Source organism: Anomalospiza imberbis, chromosome 7, assembly GCF_031753505.1.
Source record: "Anomalospiza imberbis isolate Cuckoo-Finch-1a 21T00152 chromosome 7, ASM3175350v1, whole genome shotgun sequence".
NCBI classification, from domain to species: Eukaryota; Metazoa; Chordata; class Aves; order Passeriformes; family Viduidae; genus Anomalospiza; species Anomalospiza imberbis.
The window spans coordinates 7433831-7454289 of NC_089687.1; the positions used below are offsets into that span (position 1 = coordinate 7433831).

The 20459-nt window shown below is 40.2% G+C and overlaps 1 protein-coding gene across 12 annotated transcripts in view; it reads left to right on the forward strand.

Annotated features, from left to right (window-relative positions):
• Positions 1 to 20175, forward strand: part of NCKAP5 (NCK associated protein 5) — a 450570-nt gene extending 430395 nt beyond the window's left edge. For all 12 annotated transcript variants that reach the window (XM_068195225.1, XM_068195221.1, XM_068195224.1 and 9 more), the window contains one exon: positions 18565 to 20175. In XM_068195225.1, coding sequence (XP_068051326.1) covers positions 18565 to 18846 — 282 coding nt within the window. In that variant the 3' untranslated portion in view covers positions 18847 to 20175. The remainder of the gene's footprint in view (positions 1 to 18564) is intronic.
• The last annotated feature ends 284 nt before the right edge of the window (positions 20176 to 20459 follow it).

A 20459-nucleotide genomic window follows, 5' to 3' on the forward strand; every position in this document is an offset into this window, starting at 1 on the left:
AGAATTTTTTTTCCCATTATCAGATGTGCTTAGGGAGGGATTCTGCTTATCACATGTGGAAAAGCCTAAGATAATGATTTTGGTCCAGTTAGCACTTGGGAAGAGCTGTATCCTAAGACTTCAAACTGGAAAGGAGGTATTGCCCTGGGGAACTACTTTCTTCCTTTCCCCTGACCAGCAGCTGCCTTATCCTGAATACCAGACTTTCAACCCAAAGTTAAAAATATGAACATTGCCCCAAACTTTCCTCTTTGGAAAACTTAACCAAAGTCAGCTATTGTAGTTACCATCTGTATTTGGGAGAGTGAAACCACATCTCAGGGCACACTCTGGTGAGCACTAAATAACTGCTTTCCTTTTACTTTCATGTAACATGAATACCTGCAGCTGGGGCAGCCCTGGGTGACATTTTGCTGGGCCAGCAGGATCTGTTTTGCTGTCTGGAAATTGGTGACAGCAACACCTCTGTCATGTTACAACCAGAAGAAAATAGCAAATGCTCCTGATGGCCTTGGTCTCAGCTTGTTTTGTACAATGTGTGTGCTACTGCAAATACAGAGTTCGAAGCAGCTCTTACAAATTATTATACCAGAAAGTAATGGAAGGTAGAAGAGGTCCCTTGTCAGTAAAAGAAATAATCTGATGGGCTGGATCAAATACAGAAATTAGGTGATAGAAGAGTTCTGTATACTAATTGCATAATTTAGTTTACTTCACATCAAGCACAGAAACCTCACCTCCTCTTTGCTATTTTTCCTGTAAGGCTTAAGAGAGAGGAAGATGATGAGGTGGGGAGGGAATCAGCTTTATTTGCTTTCCTAGCCCTGATGAACCTAGGATATTAAGGAAGAAACTGCCACTGTGCAATCTGTAGATGGGAAATAAGTCTGCAGTCTCATTCATCCATCTTTGGTGTTTTAAGATCATTGCTTTTATTTCAAGTAAGGAATGAATATATCAAATCATTGCATATGTTCAGAGAGGTGATCTAGTGACATAAGCATTTGGTGGTATTAATACTCAGCACCACCATGTGATCCCTGAGGGTGGCCTCGTGGGGACCTCTGAGCTGCACATTTCCCAGTTTTGTCAAAATTGCCTCAATAGGATTTTCCCACTGACAGGCTTGGGGCTGCACGATTTCCTTTCTGTGTAATCAAAGGGGTTTGATTCTCAGATGAGTGATGCAATACTTGTGCCATCAAAGCAGGGACTGTCTGAGTAATTGCCTGAGTTAATGTAAAACCCATTGTCAGGAGAATTATATAGGAGTATTTGACAATGTAAGTGACAAAAACCACAGGAGCATGGTCTGATAAGAAAACAGATTTGACCATGGGAATAATGCAAAATTAAACATATTTTTTCTAACCTGAAGTCTGATTTGCTCATGTTAAATTAGAAATAGGCTAAGACATCTGCAGACATCACCAAATCACTCCTATCTGCATGTTTTTTCCCCTCCACTGGACAAGTTTACATTCTAAGATCTGCTTCCAAGCCTTATATTCCCAATGAGGTCTTTATTGTTTCTAATACCCTGCCATCAAAGTTGCCCCCAAAAAATAAAGTGAAGAGACAGCAAAACAAGCCATTTGAAGCCTAGCTAGGCAGTCTTCTGGGACCAAAGCCTCACTTGACACACATCACTTCAGAGAAATGTTGTGTGGTGTGGAAGAACATCCTTACAGCCAGCCTGAGGAACTGGCTTGGCAACAGTAAAAAGCTGCAGTTATAGGAGACTCATTTCTCTCCCTGTGCCTTCTAGGTGAAACTGCTGAGGTTTCTTATTCTGCTGAGAGTTTTAGTAAAAAATTATGCAATGGAAAGTGGTTCAGCAAGGAGGTTGATAGCATTCTCCATAACTTCCTTAAGTTTTTAAAAGGCTTTGGCAAGAGAAAACATTTGGAATGCAGTGTCCATGAGAGAAAATAACTTTTTTAATGGTATGCAAGGGACATTTTTAGGGAAAAGATAACCCTAAAAAAAACCTGGAAGCTGCTATCTGCTGAAGTAGTTCTGCTTCTAGCATTAATGGCCTCAGTAGTTTTAGTACTGTGCCACCAAAGCCCATTCTGACTAGCCCTCCAGCTGGTATAAAGGCCATTTTATGTTTGGTTAGTGTATTTATGGGGATGGGTAGGTGGCGACATTTTAACTCAAGTATCTTTTAGCACGTAGTTTTAAGAGTATTTGGGTATCAGTGAGGGACAGAAAGTCTTTGGCATAGGAGAGGAGAGCAGGCTGTGTGGCATTTAAAACACATGGTGTGCAAGGCTAGCAGGAGAATGGTTTGGGTGTGAGTCTGAGAGAAGACGTGCGGGAAGTGGGAGGAGGAAAGCCAAGGGCTTCAGGCATTGCTGGGCTTGTAGGTGCAGTTCCAGTGCCTCTGGCACAGGGTCAGCAAGTGCTGAACTCCCCAGCCACTCACAGCACCCAGTGATCTGTGCCTGTGTGCCTTGTCAACTGCCAGGAGCAGATGTCTGGGCTTGTGATTTAAAGCAACTCACCAAGATGTCCTGGGGCCGCAGCTGGAGCCTTGTGCTCACTGAACCCCTTTGGCACTGTAAGGAGGGGAGAATGTTGCCCTTTCTGAGTGGAAAAACTTGATCACTGGAGCAGAAACCCCATATCCCATCATCTCAGCAAGTAATTTCAAATTACAGAGAGAAGCTTGTCTTTTCAGCATGTAGGAGCTGCATAACCACGTCACGCACTGGCCCAGATGTCACAGAAAGCCCTGCAGTTCATTTGCTGGAGTCCCTGAGGGTCAGCCCAAAGCTGCTCGTGTGCAAGTGCCCAGAGCAGCACGGAGCAGCTGTGCAGAGCTGTGCAGAGCAGCACGGAGCAGCTGTGCAGAGCTGTGCATTTACAGGGAGTCTGCCCTGTCACAGCTCTGATGGCCTGGCTACCCCAGGTCATTTCTCAGCAGGGCTGAGTAGCTGCAGTTAGCAGGGTGTGGGTAAGACATTCAGTCCCTGCCCACCCCCCCTGCTCACTGCAGACACATCCCCAGCACTCCAATGTCCATTTGCCTTTATAACTGGAGATTACATCTGGGTTTCGTAGGCACAGGGGCTCTTAGGTGTAAGTAGGAAGATCCTCTAGTCTAATAAGAACCAAAAGTACATACAGAATAAAAGTATAATTTGCTAGTGATTTCCCCGAGTGGAAAATGTTCTGGGCTGGTTTTCAGAGGTTTGACAGATGGAGCTGCTGTGATTTGCAGCATGGCCCAAAGTGCACTCATGTTTCTGCCATTTGTAACCAGGCATTCTTCAGTCCCCCATCTTTGGAAATAAAGCTGCAGGTTTCATTTCTCTCGCTGTGGAATAGGAATATTATAATAATACTGTGGGCCAAAATAGAATTCAGGACACATTAACAGCGACAAATGATAAATATTAGTAAGCAGGTGAGATAGTGTGATTGTTGTAGTGATATTAGTAATAAAAGAAAAAGCTGGAAAATAGATTGGATCCAATAAACACTGGATTGACTCAATCAAGGTAAGAGCAGTAGGGCACAGAGGTGTATTCAGTGAGCTGTTTGTTTTCTGACACTGGAAAATACTTTGACTCCAAGAGGACCATGTGATTAGCAGAGTTAAATGAGATGAATAACACTGTAAAATTTTTGTGAATTGTTTTTCCAGCTGAAGCTTGCCTTCCCCATCTATAACAGTGATATGTTTTGCATAAATCACTCAAACATCACACAGAGAATGGTGGGAAATGACTGATATTTTGGTGTGAGAGTTCTGTACTGAGAGAGTACATGAGGAGTAAGTTACACAGATGATGGTAGCAGGAATTGTGGCAATATACTGAGCATATGTTGGCAAATTATTTCTATTTTTAAGAGGACACTTCTTCTTTCCATATGCACGTGACAATAATATCCTAATCAATGTGGTATTTTATGTCAAATATTGACAAAAAACATACTGAAACAATTTTTTGGTGTTTATAGTTTGTTCCATTAGCTGTTTTCCTTTCCCAAAAGTGATTTGCCTTTTATTGAAATTACAAGTTATGTTAGATTTTGTGCAGTATGACACATGGACTCTCTCTTCTTAAGAAAAATATTGGTAAATATTTTTAGCAAGTTCAAACTTTCTACTTTATAGCAGGTCCCAAAGTGTAATATTTTGTCTCTTACTATATTTTCAGGCCCCAATACATGAACTTCAGGCTTTTGCAGCATTCGTATTAATTTAATGAAAAGTAAAGTTTGTATTTGATAGGAGAAAAAAACATGGTATTTAGCAGATTTAGTAGCAATAAGCGACACAGAGGACTTTGGGAAGTTCACAAGATGTAGTTACATAATTCAAATGTCTAATTATCCTTCACAAAGGCTGAGTGATACAAGTTGCCATAGCACATGTCAGAGTCCTGGCAGCCTGAGCTGCTCATCAGTCCCTCAGTGACTGAGACACAACCTGATGGCTCTGCTCCCATTAGTGCCACCTTCTCTCAATTTCTCCATCATTTGCCTCCTCATTAATAGAGGTCACTAAAAATTTTACCTACTGTAAAAAATTGTAGCCTGAAGAACTTCTCTTAGCTACTCTCGTGTTATTCTCAGCAAATAATCGCCAAGTGATTATTATCTGAAAAATTGCCAGTCAAACACTTTAAAGTGATTTTTCTGACATCCTGTTACATATGCACGTATCCTGTGGGTTACTGAATGCTCTGTAAAGCAAACTTTAAAACAAGGTCTCAGATGGTTTTGGGAGGATGAAGAGTAAAGCAGAAGTGGGTGGAAAAGAAGAAATTAAATACGAGTAGGGTGTGTTGCTGTGGCTTATAAAATGAAAATGTTAACTATGCAGTAATAGTTTATGATATTTCTTCTAACAAAGAAAAGTTACCAGATTGGGAAACTTGTTGGTAACACATATAATAGGACAAAGAGCAGATTTGAAATGTAAAAGATTTTCAGACAATGCCTGAAACTGAGGAGCAGAAGCAGCAGAGCAGACAGCACATGTTTGCTGGTTGCTTCTGCAAGAATTATTTTTCTCTGCATAGACTAAGAGGAGACTTTTTTATGGCCTCTAATCAGTAAAAAATAAAGGTCATGGTTTCTTCAAGCTTCTTTTCTTAATGGCTGTGCCTAAATGGATATTTAGACACTTCAGCTGCCCAGTTTTCAAGGGTGCTACAAATCTGCAGCTCTTGCTGATGTCTCTGACCGATCCATGTTGTTTGGATCCTGTGAAAATCAAGGAGTTTATAGAGGGCTTGAAAATTTGTTTCGATATTCTCCCTCTAACTGGCAGAATTTTGGTCTGTAACATCCTGCTTCTGTGGGCAATGACATGGAACACCAGCAGACATTTCCCCTGAGTTAAAAGGAAGGCCAAATACTGTGCACTTCTAATCTGGTCCTACTGTGCTCCCATTAAGATCATATCATAATGAAATTCTTCATATTTTTAAATCCATTTCTTTATTGCATTTTCCATAACATTAGTGCATGGGCAACTGGAAAAAGCTAAAACTTTCATTTGTATAATTTTACAGAATATTTTTACTATCACTATCATAGGAACATCATCCTATCTTTTAATGTTTCCTAGAACCACTACAGCAAGCCAGGGTGCAGAGAGCTCAACATTTCTAATACAGCATTCCTACAAATAAAATCCATGGTGAAAACATGGAAGCTGTGTTATGACATCATTGGTGGCATGGTGTTGCAAACAGAGGCAGCAGAGCAAGCCAAGGACAGCAGCCACCATTTAGAAGCTGTGTGATGTGAGGGCTGGAGCCTTCCTGGTTGACTGCTAAATACTAAATTGTCTTTGGAGCTTCTGTTTGTTTGTGGCAGTTTCATCACTTGCCGTGGTGATGGGAGAAGATGAAGTGTCTGGCTGGGCAGGAAATTTAGGTATGAAGACATTTATCTTCTTGTATTGTTCTACAAGGGAAATCCTGCTGGATTTCTCCCTCCCTTTCCACAGAAGCTGCCTGGCTGCCCAAATAGTGTGCTTGGGAAGAGGAAAGGGGGCTAAGGCTGATGTCACCCACAGGCGTCACACGCTCTGCTTTTAGCTCAGCGCTGTCCTTCTGTTCCTGTGAAAGTGTTGGGGAGCCCACTCTCTCTCCTCCACAGCCAAAAACTTTCATACAAAGCAGGGACTTGGGATTTCAGCTATCTCGTGCCATTCCTGGCAGAGATATCTGTGGGAAGTAGAACTTTTGCCTCCATATCCCGTTTCTCTGGTAGGCATGGAGCCCGGATGTCAAAGAATAGAAAAATCCAGATTTATGAATGCAGCATGATGTGGATAATTACCATTCATATTTACTCAGCAGGAGAAACCACTCAGAGTCCATAGGCCCCAGGGCACACAGCATGAAGACAAATATCTATAGGTACTATAGGCTTTTCTAAGCACAAAACCCTGGGAGTTTTCACTCCAATAGGAATGAAATCTTCAACGACTCCAGCTGATACATCAAAGCCTGCCTTGCTGCTGCTGGTGGCACTAGAATTTGCTAACCTGTGCTAAGCCAATTTTTTGAGACAGTTGGGAGTTTAACAAACGTATTTCAAATTGTATTTTGGAGAAATCTCAAGCATGAGGGGAACTGGTCATGTTCTGTTCATTGCAGCAGATGGCATCCCATTTGGTGTTTGTTAGCTTTGTTTTCAGCTCAATATTTTGTTTCTAGGGGAACTCAGTAAGTTAAATAATTTATTTCTCTAATGCATCAAGAGTCTGATCCAAACTCTACTAAAGTCAGTGGAAAACATTTGATTAACTACCCTGTTCAGTGGATTAAATGCCAGGTTCTGTATGTTGAAGAGCATTTCAGATGCTCCCAAGTGAGAACCTCTGTGAGGCCTCTGCCTTTCCACGGAGAAATTTTTGCCTGCAAATAAAATAAATATTCAGATACATTCAAAAAGCTTAACAGACAGGAGTGCGGGACTGTGGAGATCGGGGTGATGTTCTGGTTGAATGTCCAAGTTGCTAAGCCTTTCTTGCTATTAAATTCCCCATTTTTTTAAATAAAGAATATAAATAATACCTTCCAGCTGCATTTGGAATTTAATCTGGTACTGTTAGCAGGCTGCTTTGAGAGCTTTGAAGGCCCCATAGCAGCACTAAGCAAATAATCATTATCACTTAATATTCTCATCAAGCATTCTTGCTCAAGATGGGATCTTGCATTACAAGGGCTAGCCATAAACTCATTGCTCCTCTGATGAGGAATTTTCCTAATATCAGAAGCAAATTCACATCCTGATCCTGCAAAGAGTTTTGCATGGGCAGAACTCTACCAACTTCAGCAGTCCTGCTGTCCATACAGAGCTCCTAACCATGCCTCTGCATGGAAGTTTTATTCCATTGTTACAAGGATTTGAATCCTGAATAATCTAAGATACTGCAGAAATGAACACTTTAAAGACTTTTTTTTTGTATTCTAATAAATATTAAATCCCTGCTCATTTTCAGCAACATTTTTTCAGATTATTCATTCACTAGTAGGGCCTGGCAACTGCTTTGTTCTGTATTTTCATCCTGATTTTCTGTTTGTATCATCTTTGGGCATTTAAAATGTGAGTGTGTGTTAACTGTACAGTGTGTCTGCATGAATTCCAGTTGTATTTTAGTCCTCCTAGTGGCCTATTATATTAACAACATTACAATCTGGTTTAGGCATAGGAACATGTTCTATATCACCAGTACCTCACTGCAGTTGCAGCATTGATACTGCAGTAACACTTCTGCATTGCTAAGGTCAATAAATCTCCTAAAGCATTTGTCCAACAGATCCAGTCATGTGGCAGCTATCACTTCACACATTTCTCTTCTTATACAGAAATTGCAGTGAAATCAATTAAAAAAAAAAAAAAAAAACCCACTACACTATTCTTCCCCTGCAGGAAGCCCACTGTGGGAGCAGGAGCCTATGCTGCTTCTTCACACCAAATTCCTTCTTCAGCCATACCCAAGTATGTGTTTTCACTGTGCCTTCTTTCTCTGGAAAAGCCTTGAAAGCCTTGCCAAAATATCACCTCACAACCTAGGAAGGGCCTTTTACAGCCCAGGTGGGCTCAGCACAAACAGTTACCTCCCTTTCAGGTCCTGTTAGATGCTTAACCTGAGCTTTGCTGGTATCCAGGGAAGCTGAAGGAGAAAGGCAAAGGTCTGTCCAGCACTTGTCCTTGAGTTTTCTGTTTCAAGGCTGTGCCCCTCTCAGAGAGTTTGCAACCATTGATGCCTCCTGCCAGATCCCAGAGGGAGACCTTCTGTATGCCTGGCTGGGCCACCAAGCAGGAGAGAGCTTCTCATGACCAGAAACAGATGTACTCATTTCTGAAAGATGAAGTAAACACATTTAAATCCATAAATTACCTAAAATTCCCCTCGGATCACAGCCAGATGATATGCATGTTAATCAAAATGGATATCAGTGCTTTAATTCAGTGAGGAGGCAAGTTCAACATTTATAAATCTCCTGGCTGTAGGAGCTTCCATCTGCATCTGTAGCAGTGGTCGTCTTGGTGCCCAGCATTGCTCTGCTTAATTGTGATTATTTCTAATCATTCTAATTCTTAATTCTCCTAATAATAGAGAAAGTGTTTCTTTCTGAGCATCCTTTAGAGTTAAATAAAGGACATCAGCATTTCAGACATGAATTGCCTATTCCCTGCCGTACCCCAGTGTGCATTTTGTACACACAGAGTAGGTGTTTTAAGGGCTGGCCCCAGTGTCAGGAGCAGCCAAAGAAAACTGCAGGGAAGGGAGCACAGATCCCAGATCCCAGTGGGCACCTCCCTGTGGCCACGTGCATGGGAGCATTGCTGTCATCCCTTCCTCCCCAGCACCTTCAGCCACAGGCAGGCACCTGCAGCTCCCCAGGGCTTCCCCAGGAATCCGGGAGCTCCAGCCAACAGGCCTGGGTAGGAAAACCTGTCCTCCAGCACATCTGAAACTCAGCCATGGATTTCTTAGCTTTTAAATTGCATTTTTTACCTGATTAAAGGCATTCTAAATTCTTGATTAATTTTTGGGTTGGCTATTTAATACAGCATTTGGTTAACTAATTCATGTAGTTGTTTATAATTATTGCCCTGCTATAAAATCATCCTAATAGAAGGTTGGGGGTTTTTTGTTTTCTTTCCAGTAGAATAACAAGTTATTTTATTATTCAAACAAGGCTTACTTCCTGCTGTTTTCAATAAGATTTTTAATAAATATGTAAATTTAAAAATTAATTTACTGCATACGTTTGGCAGCATGATTCTTGAACTGACAAAAGTTTGATGGATTGTAAAATTATCCTCCATAAAAATCATCAGTCACAGTAAACAGAATTTATCAGCCTCTGGTAATTCTACAGCTTTTTCTTCATCTTATCTCCTGTTAGGAACTTACTTAAAATTGATTATAATATAGTATGTTTCTAGAAATGTAATTCATTCATATATTAATTAGATTTTAGGTTAATATCCCATCATGGAATAGGACATGAGCCAACTGTGTTTTCCCCTTGTTGCAGAACTGCAGTAGAGAGCCCTTGATTACTGTTCCCATGTGGTTTAACCACCAGGACTAATCACTAATCAAATTCAAACAACATAAAATGGAACATCCTTCATAGCATTTATTTTCTAGCTGACTTATACTATAGGCTTTTTATTGATACAACTTGCTGTACTGAAATGAACTAAAAATTGCAAGAGAGGATTTATCCTTCTACTTTAATTTGGTTCTGCAGCCTGTGCCTGAAACTCTGTCTTGGGTTTTTGTGCGTGTTGTGCTGCTGTCCCTGAAATACTCTGCCCTACAGCAGAGATAAATTGTTTGCATAAATTTAGAAGGTCCATGTACTGTACTGTTATGTAGGATTTGTTAGGAGGTGAACTTAAAACACAGGTGTCCATCTGCAATTCATGCTTTGCCTGAATCAGTGCTGAAACTCAGCTCTTAACATCAGCTGGAGAGGTGGCAAGTGCAGTCATGTAACCAGCATCATTATTTGCATCTATCGTGTCCCACTTGTCTCTGAACACAAAGGAACTTCTCTAGTCTTATTGCACAGAGTCAGAAAACAGTATGCATGTGGTTCAGGCTGCTACAGATTTACTGGGAAGGCAGCCTGGGCTCTACCCTCTTCCCCTGCTCCTCCAGGAGCACTTATCCCAGTGCAGGACTGCCCAGCCCCAGCCCCTAACCCTCACTTGGGGAAGGTGCACAGGAGAGCACACCTAGTGGGTTTCTTTCCTTAGTGCCTTTCAGAAGCCAGGCATCACAGAAGGGCAGTGGGTTTTGGTTAGAATCAGTAGAGGTAAAAATCTCTTTTATGCAGAGTTGATTCAAATCTGTAGTGGAAAGGGAAACGTCAGCTTCAGGCTCGTAATAAACCTATGTTCTTGGACTGGGGTTTAAGCAAGCTAATTCAGAATTTTTTAACCATGAAGAAGACCCTGTTTTCAAATTCTAGAATGTTGACCTCTGTATTCCTGGTGAGAGCTTGGAAGAGCTTTAGCTCTGATGTGTGTGCTCTGTGGACACAAAGGCTCCCTCTGCAGCGGCCGAGCATTGCAGTCACACAGAGGGAAACTGATGGGTCTGGAAAGACTGTTTGTCTCTTCCCAAATTTCCTTCCTCCTCAGAGGCTAAAAGTAAAAAAAAGCCCTATTTGCTGTGGAACTTTGTTTAAACTACCTCCCTGAATCATTCTGAGAACTTGCAAGAAGGGACATTCCCTTTCCTTCCTCTGCAGGTCGCCCAGCAGAGATGCACGCTCACTGAACTCTCCCCCAGACAGCACAGCCCTCTTAATGCCCACAACAAGCCAGTCTTCATAGCTGGGAGAATTATTCCTACATGTTTTTGTCATCCTGCTGATTTCCTCTTGATCCTGCCACATTATCTTGCTTCTTCATTGGTTGCACTCAATGATCTTAAAGGTCTTTTCCAACCTAAACAGTCCTGTTACTGCATTATTCTCTTTCTGCTGCTTCTGCTTTTTTACCCACAGGTCAGCTGGATGGTCACAGGCTATGAATCTAGTCCAGTGCACAAAAGACAGGAGTACTAGGGAGGAAAATCCTTACCCACTTGCAATTACCTTTTTCAGTACAGTCTTGGAGTGCAATTCCATTTTTCCAGTTCCAGTATTCCAGGTGAATGACATACAGACATTACAGGAGCTGAGGCATCACTGGAGAGATGGGGGATAAGTGTGTTTGTAACTACCAAAATTAATTGTCTTATTCAAAAAAGCCAGAGTGGGAAGATGAAGACAGGTAAGAGCACAGCTAATACTCAGGTACAGTAGTCTGAGACTAGTTCAGCCATACAGAAGAAATTACTCTGATTACTGAAAATGTCATTGAGATTGTATGTTATATGAGTACAATCCTGCATTTACTGAGTTTGAGAGGATTTTTTTTCATCAGTCAGACAAGAGATAGAACTTGTGTCTTTAAAAAATGCATTTGGTACTAGATTAAAAAAAAACCAAAACAAAACAAAACAAAACAACTTCAAGCTATACTTTTTTCCCCTCCTGGATTCAGGTCCATGTAAGTATCCCAATTAAAAAAAAAATCAACCAAACCTCTATTCTAGGATAAAATTGTAGCCCCTTTTTTGATCAAAGCCCCTTATTTATTGAAGCAATCAGCCATACTTTCATCAAGGTAAGGATAACTACTTTAATTCAGTAGGACAAACCTCTGTATATTTTAATTCCACGAGGTGAAATACAGTCTGATGAAGACTGAAACAGTGAAGTTATTTAGGACTGCATAGTTCCAGTACCATTTGGTTACCACTGACAACATAACCCTTCATATAACTCTGTCAAGGCAGAGTGACCTTAACCTTCAAATGGTTAAATCAAGTTCAGTACCTTTGTCACCAATCTTACCTTTCAGTATGACTTTTTTTCACTGCCATTTTTTCAATCACTAGAAAATCAGACAAATCTTGCTATTTAACTCCCTCTACAAGTAAAGCTAAAAGGATCTCTGAGAAGTTAAGTGAATCCTATACATCTCTTGTTCATTTTCAGTCCATCAGGTTCTAAAAACTGAGTAACAGCTTCCTTTCTCACCATGGATATTTCTTCCTTAATGCCTTGTGGTGAGGTTCTGATTGCACTAAGCATTGCTTTTAGTGGGTAGATTCCCTCTGTGAGAAGCAAAATTGGTTATTCTGCCAACGTGAACAGAGTGAGGCTGTGCTTTGCCTTCTGGAGAAAGTACTGGTGTTTAATTGCTTTTCTTTTTAATACATTGCCTCAACACACTTGGCTGAGCACCAACACCATTATCACTTTCTGAGGTATTGCCACTTAGAATTGTATTTTCTTATTCCTTTTTAAATAAACTTCGTCCATGCAGAGTTGATGCAGCCAGTGGCCATTCTGAAGCACTGTGAGAAAACAACATTTTTGCCATGTAGTTTGTACCTGAACAAAGGCAAAAAGCCTGGGAACTGAGACCTCAGCATCCTGGTTTATTGAATTATGCCAAAGTTCAAAGAGGGTTGGTATAAACCTAATCAGGTCAAACAGTCTTGTCATGTCAAGGAAATATTCATGTATGAGGATGGTAATTTTGGCATTAGAATGCTGAATGTACTGAGTCATCTCATCATTTTATGAAAATTCTGCTTTTGAAAGCATAAGGCCCAACTCACTAAACTAAAGTCTTTTATCTCCTAAACCACACAAGAATTCAAGCTAGAGACAATGTAAGTTTCAACTCCTCAGTTTATTAGGCAATAGCTGTTTTGTCAAGATCTGCAGCTATGGATCATACACAGTTTGTGCTAATCAGTTATTTTTCCTCTAAGGTAATTCACTTACAATTCAGGATCATGAAAAATGCTTTCCTTGTGATACTGAAATATATTTGTAGATTTTTATACTCTGAAATACAGTAGGTAAACTTTGATTACATAGTCATTGTTACATTACCCATAATGCCATCAGGGGATGATACATACCAATATATATCTGGCTTTCCTATCAGCTGCTGAAGATACTAATTAATTCAAAAAAGCTTCCTAGCAATGCATTTTTTAACACAAAAGAAGCTGGCACTTATTGTTTATCATGGAAATCTGATGGTGTGTCTCTGAGAATGTCGTTATCTACTACAGCAAAATAATTTTGGGATTTTTGCTCAAGTAGAAAAAAGAAAAATGATTCATAATTTCAGAAATTATTTTACTGTCAGTCCAGAAAATAGATGAAAGCTTCTGACAATGTACAATGGAGAGCAAGGCTTATCTTATTATTTAAAGTTATGCTTTAAAGAGAAAGAGGTTCAAACATCCCATTTTTAGCTCAGCTGTAATGCAGCAGAGGTCACGCAGTTACAGCTTTCACCTTTGTAGTTTGCTGGCTGTGGCTGTGTAACTATTTTCACTGCAGAGTGTTACTTGTTCACCTGATGTTCAGTGAGATCTGGAGATTGTTCACTTTGCACAGAGAGCCTGCATGGCATTCTGTCCTGGCTGGAGGACAGACAGCCACTGCCCAACCCTTTTCACGTGACACCTTCTACTGCAAACGGCCATGTGACACCAGAGAATTCAGTGAGAAGTTACTTCTGATGAGACCAGTACATCTCTGGTCAGAAAACTGCCCTGTATCTCCTTGCTCTACAAGAAGCTGTGAAAGTATTAAAATTGTCCCACTGAACAGGTTATGTATGAGCAGCCTACGTGGTGCTGCAACAGCATATCCCGCTTAGACCCGTTGTGTCGTAAACACAAAGCAGTTACAGGAGTTAGAGGACAGCTAAATTGGAAGAACTGTGAATTTAAAGTAAGAAATATTGGCTCCTGGGATCAAGTTTACCCTGAGCTTATGCAGACAAAGTAACAAGCAATTTTTAAAGAGTAAAATCTAGAAAATTGTTTCCCCTTGCAATAAAGTTATGAGCAATAACGAAAAAAAAACCAAAAGGGAGCATACTTTGTATCTTCTATTAGAGATCAGATCTGAAACAAAAGTCCTTGAGTTATACAATTAAGTATTGATTTTGCTGATCTATGTTTAATTCTCATAGCAATTTTGTTGTTTTTACCCAATAGTGTTTTGCAGTTATACTTCACTTGAAGCAATGCCCTTCTTGCTTTTGTGTTAATCTAAAAACTAAATTGCCCAATGCATGAGAGACATAAATAAAGTTCATTTTATTCCTTTTTGTAAGTGATTCTGCATTCTTTAAAGTGCTGGTTAACTAAACTTAGACAGCTGGAAAATACATTTATCCTGCAGAATGGTTCATTGCTATTTCTGGGCTCTGGCGGGACTCATAAGCATAACCTGACCTCCAGATAATCAAAGCTTCTCTGTGTTACCACATTCAAGAAATGGCCTTGCTGCTGCTTTCCTTCCTGCACACGAGTGTGGGGTCCTCTGTGTCTGTGAACCAGTCCATCCTTCCCTGCTCCTCCTTCCCACCACACCTGAGAAATCCTTGTGCTGTTCAGAAGGGCTGCAGCTCTTCCTGGTCCTTGATCACACAGCTCTGAAAAGGCATTCTACCCACATGTAACCTCTCATTTTTACAGTTTGCAGAAAACCTAATTTGATGTCTTCATGTAGGAATAACACCTATTTATAATGTATCAGTGTAACTGCAGGCTAGTTTTGTTTTTCTAATTTGCTGTGCTTGAAGTGACATGCCAGATTTTATTACATCACTAATGGGTTTTAGTTATTCCCTTTAGGATGTTGCCAGCAAGGAAACATTATTCTGATTCATGACTCATGGGTTTATTTCAAAGTGATGTGGCTCGTGATGAATGTCTGTGTATGTCAGGAAGAGTTTCTCCTCTTCTGACAACTGCTCACTGCTCTCAGGTGGTGCAAGGCACCCCACACTGGGCAAGTAAGAAACCCCAGCTGTGGGAAGCTCTCCACCTATACAGAGGAGTAGAACAATAAATGCTCCCTGTACCCTGAGGCCATAATGGTACAGATTTTCCAGACAAAAATACACTTAGGATAAGTAAAAGAAGCTAACAATTGATCTGCTTTAGGTGATGGGCCAGAGCTGTTACAGAGGCTGTGAAAACTATAGTTCTTGTCTGCACTGAGCCTTTTTTTCCTTTCCTTCTGTTATCTGTCTCTTGTAGACCAAAATCTCTGACTACATGTTCTTTTCCCTCAATTAATACTTAGGAAAACATAGAGTCCACACCAAATGCAGCACTCACCACCAAATGCAGCACTCACCTTCTTCATAGAACAGATCAGAACAGTCAGCAGCGAAGTCAACACTAAGGCTGAAATGGTTTTAAGCATTACTGCTGAGAAGGATCCTGTGCTGTTAGTCCATTTTAGCTCTTGTAGCGGCACTGAGCAAAATCATGGAGTGTTTCTCTTTGCTGTGGTGACAAAACCACCTGTTCACGTCACAGAAAGCCGCCCCTGGCACAGGAGAGATTTGAGTGGAAAACATGGCTTAAAGGTTGGGGGCTCTCTACCCCTCTTACCAAACCTCACCCAGCCCTCCTGGGTGTGGGACACACCCGCCTCACCTTCCACTCTGCAGAAGCAGCTGACGAGTCACTTCAGCGTGACTCTCAAATGCATTAATGAACTAATCACTTTTAAATAAACACTGCTAACATCTTTGGGTAACCCTTGTTCTTTGTTGTAGTTGTGACTCTGCTGCAGTCAATAGCAAATCTACATTAAAAACCCCAAAGATACTGCATAACCAAGTACACAATTTATCAATCAAATTCTAACTGTGGTTGTTTTGCTTTTGCCTTTTGATTCTTCTGGCAGCTTTTGAGACTGCCATGAATAATAAGAAACTTATTTAAGGATTAATCTAAATAAACACTCTTTGCTAATTTTTTACAAGTTGTATCTATAGTAACTAGAGAAAAAATTTTTCACTTGGGTTAACATTTCTGTTCTGACACACAAGGTTAAAGAAATGACCGGTGACTTCTTAGCTTTAGGAATGTATGTTATTGTAAGAGAAAATGATTTGTTGATTGTGCATATTCTTACATTAATATCTCTGCCTAAAGTTTTATTTTTGCTTAATAGTTTTCTTCTATGTGTTAAAGAAAGGAAGCTTCAGGTTTTTTTACAGAAGGCTGTAACTGGGCACGAGGACTCCTAAAAAGGACAACTCTATGTCCAAAAAATACCCATAACTTATTTCTGAATTTTCTTGTTTTGCTAATAAATTTTGCTACCATTGTTAGAATTAGTTTTCCCTTTAAGCCCTGATGTATTGTAGATGTACTGTTCACTACTCAGAATCTTTTGCCAACAGGTTTCTCTGATGGGCTTCAGTTCACTTCAATTTCACTCGATTCAATGTCTTTGTTTAAAATTTGTAGAGTACTTTGGTTCCCTGCAGTTTCTCTAATGTACTTTATAAAATAAATGAGAAACTAGGGTGTGATTAAATAGGATTGTAGCCTAGGTTGTGCTTGAAGGGTGTAAAAAACCTATTGATACTGCATATATGCAGGACATACCAATGAATTCAGTCTGGTCTGTCCTGAGGTGTAAATCCATTCTTCAGTAGGATAGCCAAAATCCTCCTCTGATTGTGATGCTTCACCCAGACTGCTCTGTCCTGCAGATTCTCCAGGTGCTCCTCCTGCCCAGGAGTTGAAATTGGCTCCATTTGAATCAATAAGAGTTTTATCACAGGCCTTACTAACCCCAGTATTGAGTCCTGCAGTCCCAAGTCTGTGCTAACTAGTCACATTCAATTTATCTAAAGAAAAGCTGTGAAGTGGGAAAATTGAAGACAAAGAAACATCATTTAGTCTGCCATATAATAAAGTATTTTAGGCTTAGCACTCTGAAAAGCAAAAAGTGCTAACGTGTTATTGATGCCATGGCTGAGAATATTCTCATCTGGCCTACAAAGAAATGAAACAGCTTTTTCAGTATTTCAAATTAGGGCAAAGGGGAGAGCATTTTAAGGTGAAATTGTGAACATTTTCTATTGTAGGGTCCTAAATTTGTGTTCATTCCCATTACCAAGGGTTATATTCCTCTCAGAAAACATTTTAATTACAGATATTGAAGACCTTAGTTTTAACTGTCATCTAAAATTAGAATCCAACACAACATTCCCTAAAACCTTTTAGACTCAAGATTAATTAATGCACCAAACAGAAAATGTTCATTTGCTAAGACTTTAGGATCTCCTGTTGCTTTGCTTAAGTTTGTTTGAAACATTTTCCAGAAATAGTACTCTAATCCATGCATTGTCATCTTATGAAAAGTGACAAGATCAGAACAAAAACAGTCATTGGACTGGCATTTCAATTTCTATCTAACTAGCCATCAAAACAAGCAATCAAACTATGTAACAATTTGTCTTCCTCTCGCCAAAGATTTCCAGGGAGAAACAGCACAGTGTGCACAACATTTCACCGACTTGAAGCTTGAATTCTTCTGAAAATTGTAAGGACCCTTTACAGCTGCACATGTAATGACCCACAGCATCCACACATCTGCCCAAGCTATATCTTCAGTGTGCTTAAAATGCCATCTCATTTTCTAGCTAAACAAAAATGTTGATGCCTTGGATTTACAGTAATTTACTGATTCTGTCTTTGCCATCTGATGGCTGTACCAAAAATGAGGAATGGCTTTGCACTCTGATGGCATATCTCAGAATGCTTGAATCTTATCTGCCCAGGAGGTTATTGAATGCTGATTGTAAAATGTTGAATGCTATCCCATATATCTCTGGTAATACGATCTGTAAGAGGAGTTAGTTACTCAGATTTTGAAACACTCTATATATGAACAGCAGGTCATTTTTATTGAGCTGCTCCCTACACAGTTCCCTAATGATTCCTTGGTCAGATCTCTGATTGAAAATACCAGTAGCTCACAAAGGGATAAAATTACTCTGGTACAATCCTACTGTGTGTTTTTAATATAATGTGCTAATACAACGTCCAGTGTTGCCACAGAATTACACCACTTCTCTGGGAAGGCCTGGCCAATATCTGATTGATTCTGTCTGTGGGGATCGGCCCAGTTCTGTGCAATTTCCTCTCTTGTAGCTTTCTTGTCTATTAGAGAGGGTTTGGGTTTGTGGAAATCGATAGGCTTATACATGCAAAATGTGAGGCTATTCCCTAGCAAGTTTCATTTGCATCCTTAATTTATGGAAAATGCTGTTTTCTCCTCTGCACTTTTTTTTTTTAAATCTACTTAAACAAATACCTATTTAAACATATCCCCCCCCCCGAAGTGTTCATGCAGGAAAAGATCTGAATTCCTGTGAGGATGCTGGAGATGTTTAACTCATGCACAGCCAGGGTCTGCTACTTAGGACATTAATAGCACTTGAGTGTTACATAAATGGAGTCCTACTTGTCTTAGCAGAATCATTAAAGTTATGATTTATCCTAAAATGGACACTAATGTTCTATTTAATCATAACAGTTATTTAAGCATCTAACAATCTATTTCCTCTCACCCTGTGAACTTTAGAAAGATGGTAATTAATGGTGTACAATTGGATAACTTTTAAAGGAGTAAGTTTCCAATATTTCTCTCACTTTTACAGAAATTGAAGCAAACTGAAGAAACAAAAGAAGATTCCCAGAATAGAGTATCTAAAATTTCCCTGGAGTCTCTCAATAAATTTAACAGCAATAATGTACTTTTATTAGAAAAAGAGAAGAACTGTCTGAACAAGGTTGAAGGACAGAAGGAAGAAAATGGAAAGAAAGAAGCAGCTTCCTTGAATAGCTCGGGTCGGCAGGATGTGGACAATTTGGAATCCTTGAGTGATTCCCTGTATGACAGCTTCTCCTCTTGTGCCAGCCAAGGCTCCAACGACGTTTAGGGACACTGCAGCACGGAGTGGAGCTGAAGGTGAGCGTGGAGTGAGGAGGGAGAGGAGACTGTGTTTGACAATTCCCCCTCGAGCTCGCTGTGCTCACATCAGGGTGTTCTGACCTCCCACCACACAGCAATAAGGCAGGGCAGCATCATGGTGGTGCAGGGGACTCAACACACCCAACACAACGAATACACAGAAAAAAGTCTTAATTTTGCACTTTTGTGAATATTTGTACAGTTGTAAATACCTTGGGAAAATATATTTGTAGGGATACACGACAGCAATAAATATTAAATTGGTGCTATGCTCCTGTAATGGCAGATTACTAACTTAAAGAAATTGGTGTGAATATTAACAAGAAAAGTTAGTCGATTTTTTTAAAAAGAGCTATAATTGTCCTAGTCTTAAGACTGTATGTAGAAGTGCTGCATTACCATAAACTTGAGCCTGCCAGATTGTCTTTAATAAACTCTCATGGACTCCCTTTTAGAAAACATATTTTATTTTTTCTTTTTAGTGCAATTCCATACAGGTATTCTAGGGAAACATGCATTTCAGTTATTACAACTTCACAACAGGTGTCTTATTTCAAAAGGGTTTTGACTTTTGACATGGCAAGAAAATGAATAGATTAAAAGGCCTGATACTGCTGGCATTGGCTTCATCAATCATGCACATAACTGTTTGAAAGATCAGGGTCAAAGCAATTCACTGCTGACACAAACAGGAGTCCTGTAGGAATGAGAACCACATAAACCACCCTGTACTTCTAATTGCAACGTGGCTTTTCAACTTCCACCTCCTCTGTACTGTACTCATTTCCCATCAAATTATAAATGTACCATTCTGTGTTATCTTTTCTAGTCTCTGTTTGGTCTTCAGTAAATTCTGAACACTAAAAATATTTTTTGAAAAACAAAACAACTCCTGTTTGTGACACACTAAGATGTTGGTGCTAACCAGTACTAGTTCAAACATATCTTGGAGCAGGGGGATTGGGCTGTATTGGGTGTTTTTGGTTTTTTCTACAAAGGTTGTTTATATGTAAGGGAGAGTCTATTTCAAAGGTTCTGTGTATTTTTTCTAGATGTGAAGTATTTATAACTGCTTTTTGTACAGCAATTGTAAACTAGATATATTTGGGGTATTTCTAGACTCTACAGTTTCTTTAGCACATGCTTGTTAATCTTTGAAATATTGTACCATCAGTGTTACTATTTTGTGCAATTTGTTATATTTTAATTCATTTCTGCCCTAAACTTGCATCGTCTTTTTCAACTTTTAAGAAATTTTCATTGAAACATCTTTCGTAAATAAAACTTCTCCTGCCTACCGCTGCCTGCTGAGGGGTTTTGGCAAGGGGATGATGCTGTGACAGCTTGGGCTGGGTCAGGGGATACCCACCGGGCCGCCCCGCTCCGGGACAGCGCGCAGGCGGCAGTGTTCGGAGAATTCGTGACACGGGGCTGTTAAACAGCGATTTCAGCTTAATTAACTCTTGCTTGGAGCAGAGCTGTGGAACGATCACTGGGAAATAACGTGGTTATCCGGAGAGGAGGCGGTCCACGGAGACGATCCCAGTAGGGACGACGTGGGCGCAGCACCCCGGGCTGCCC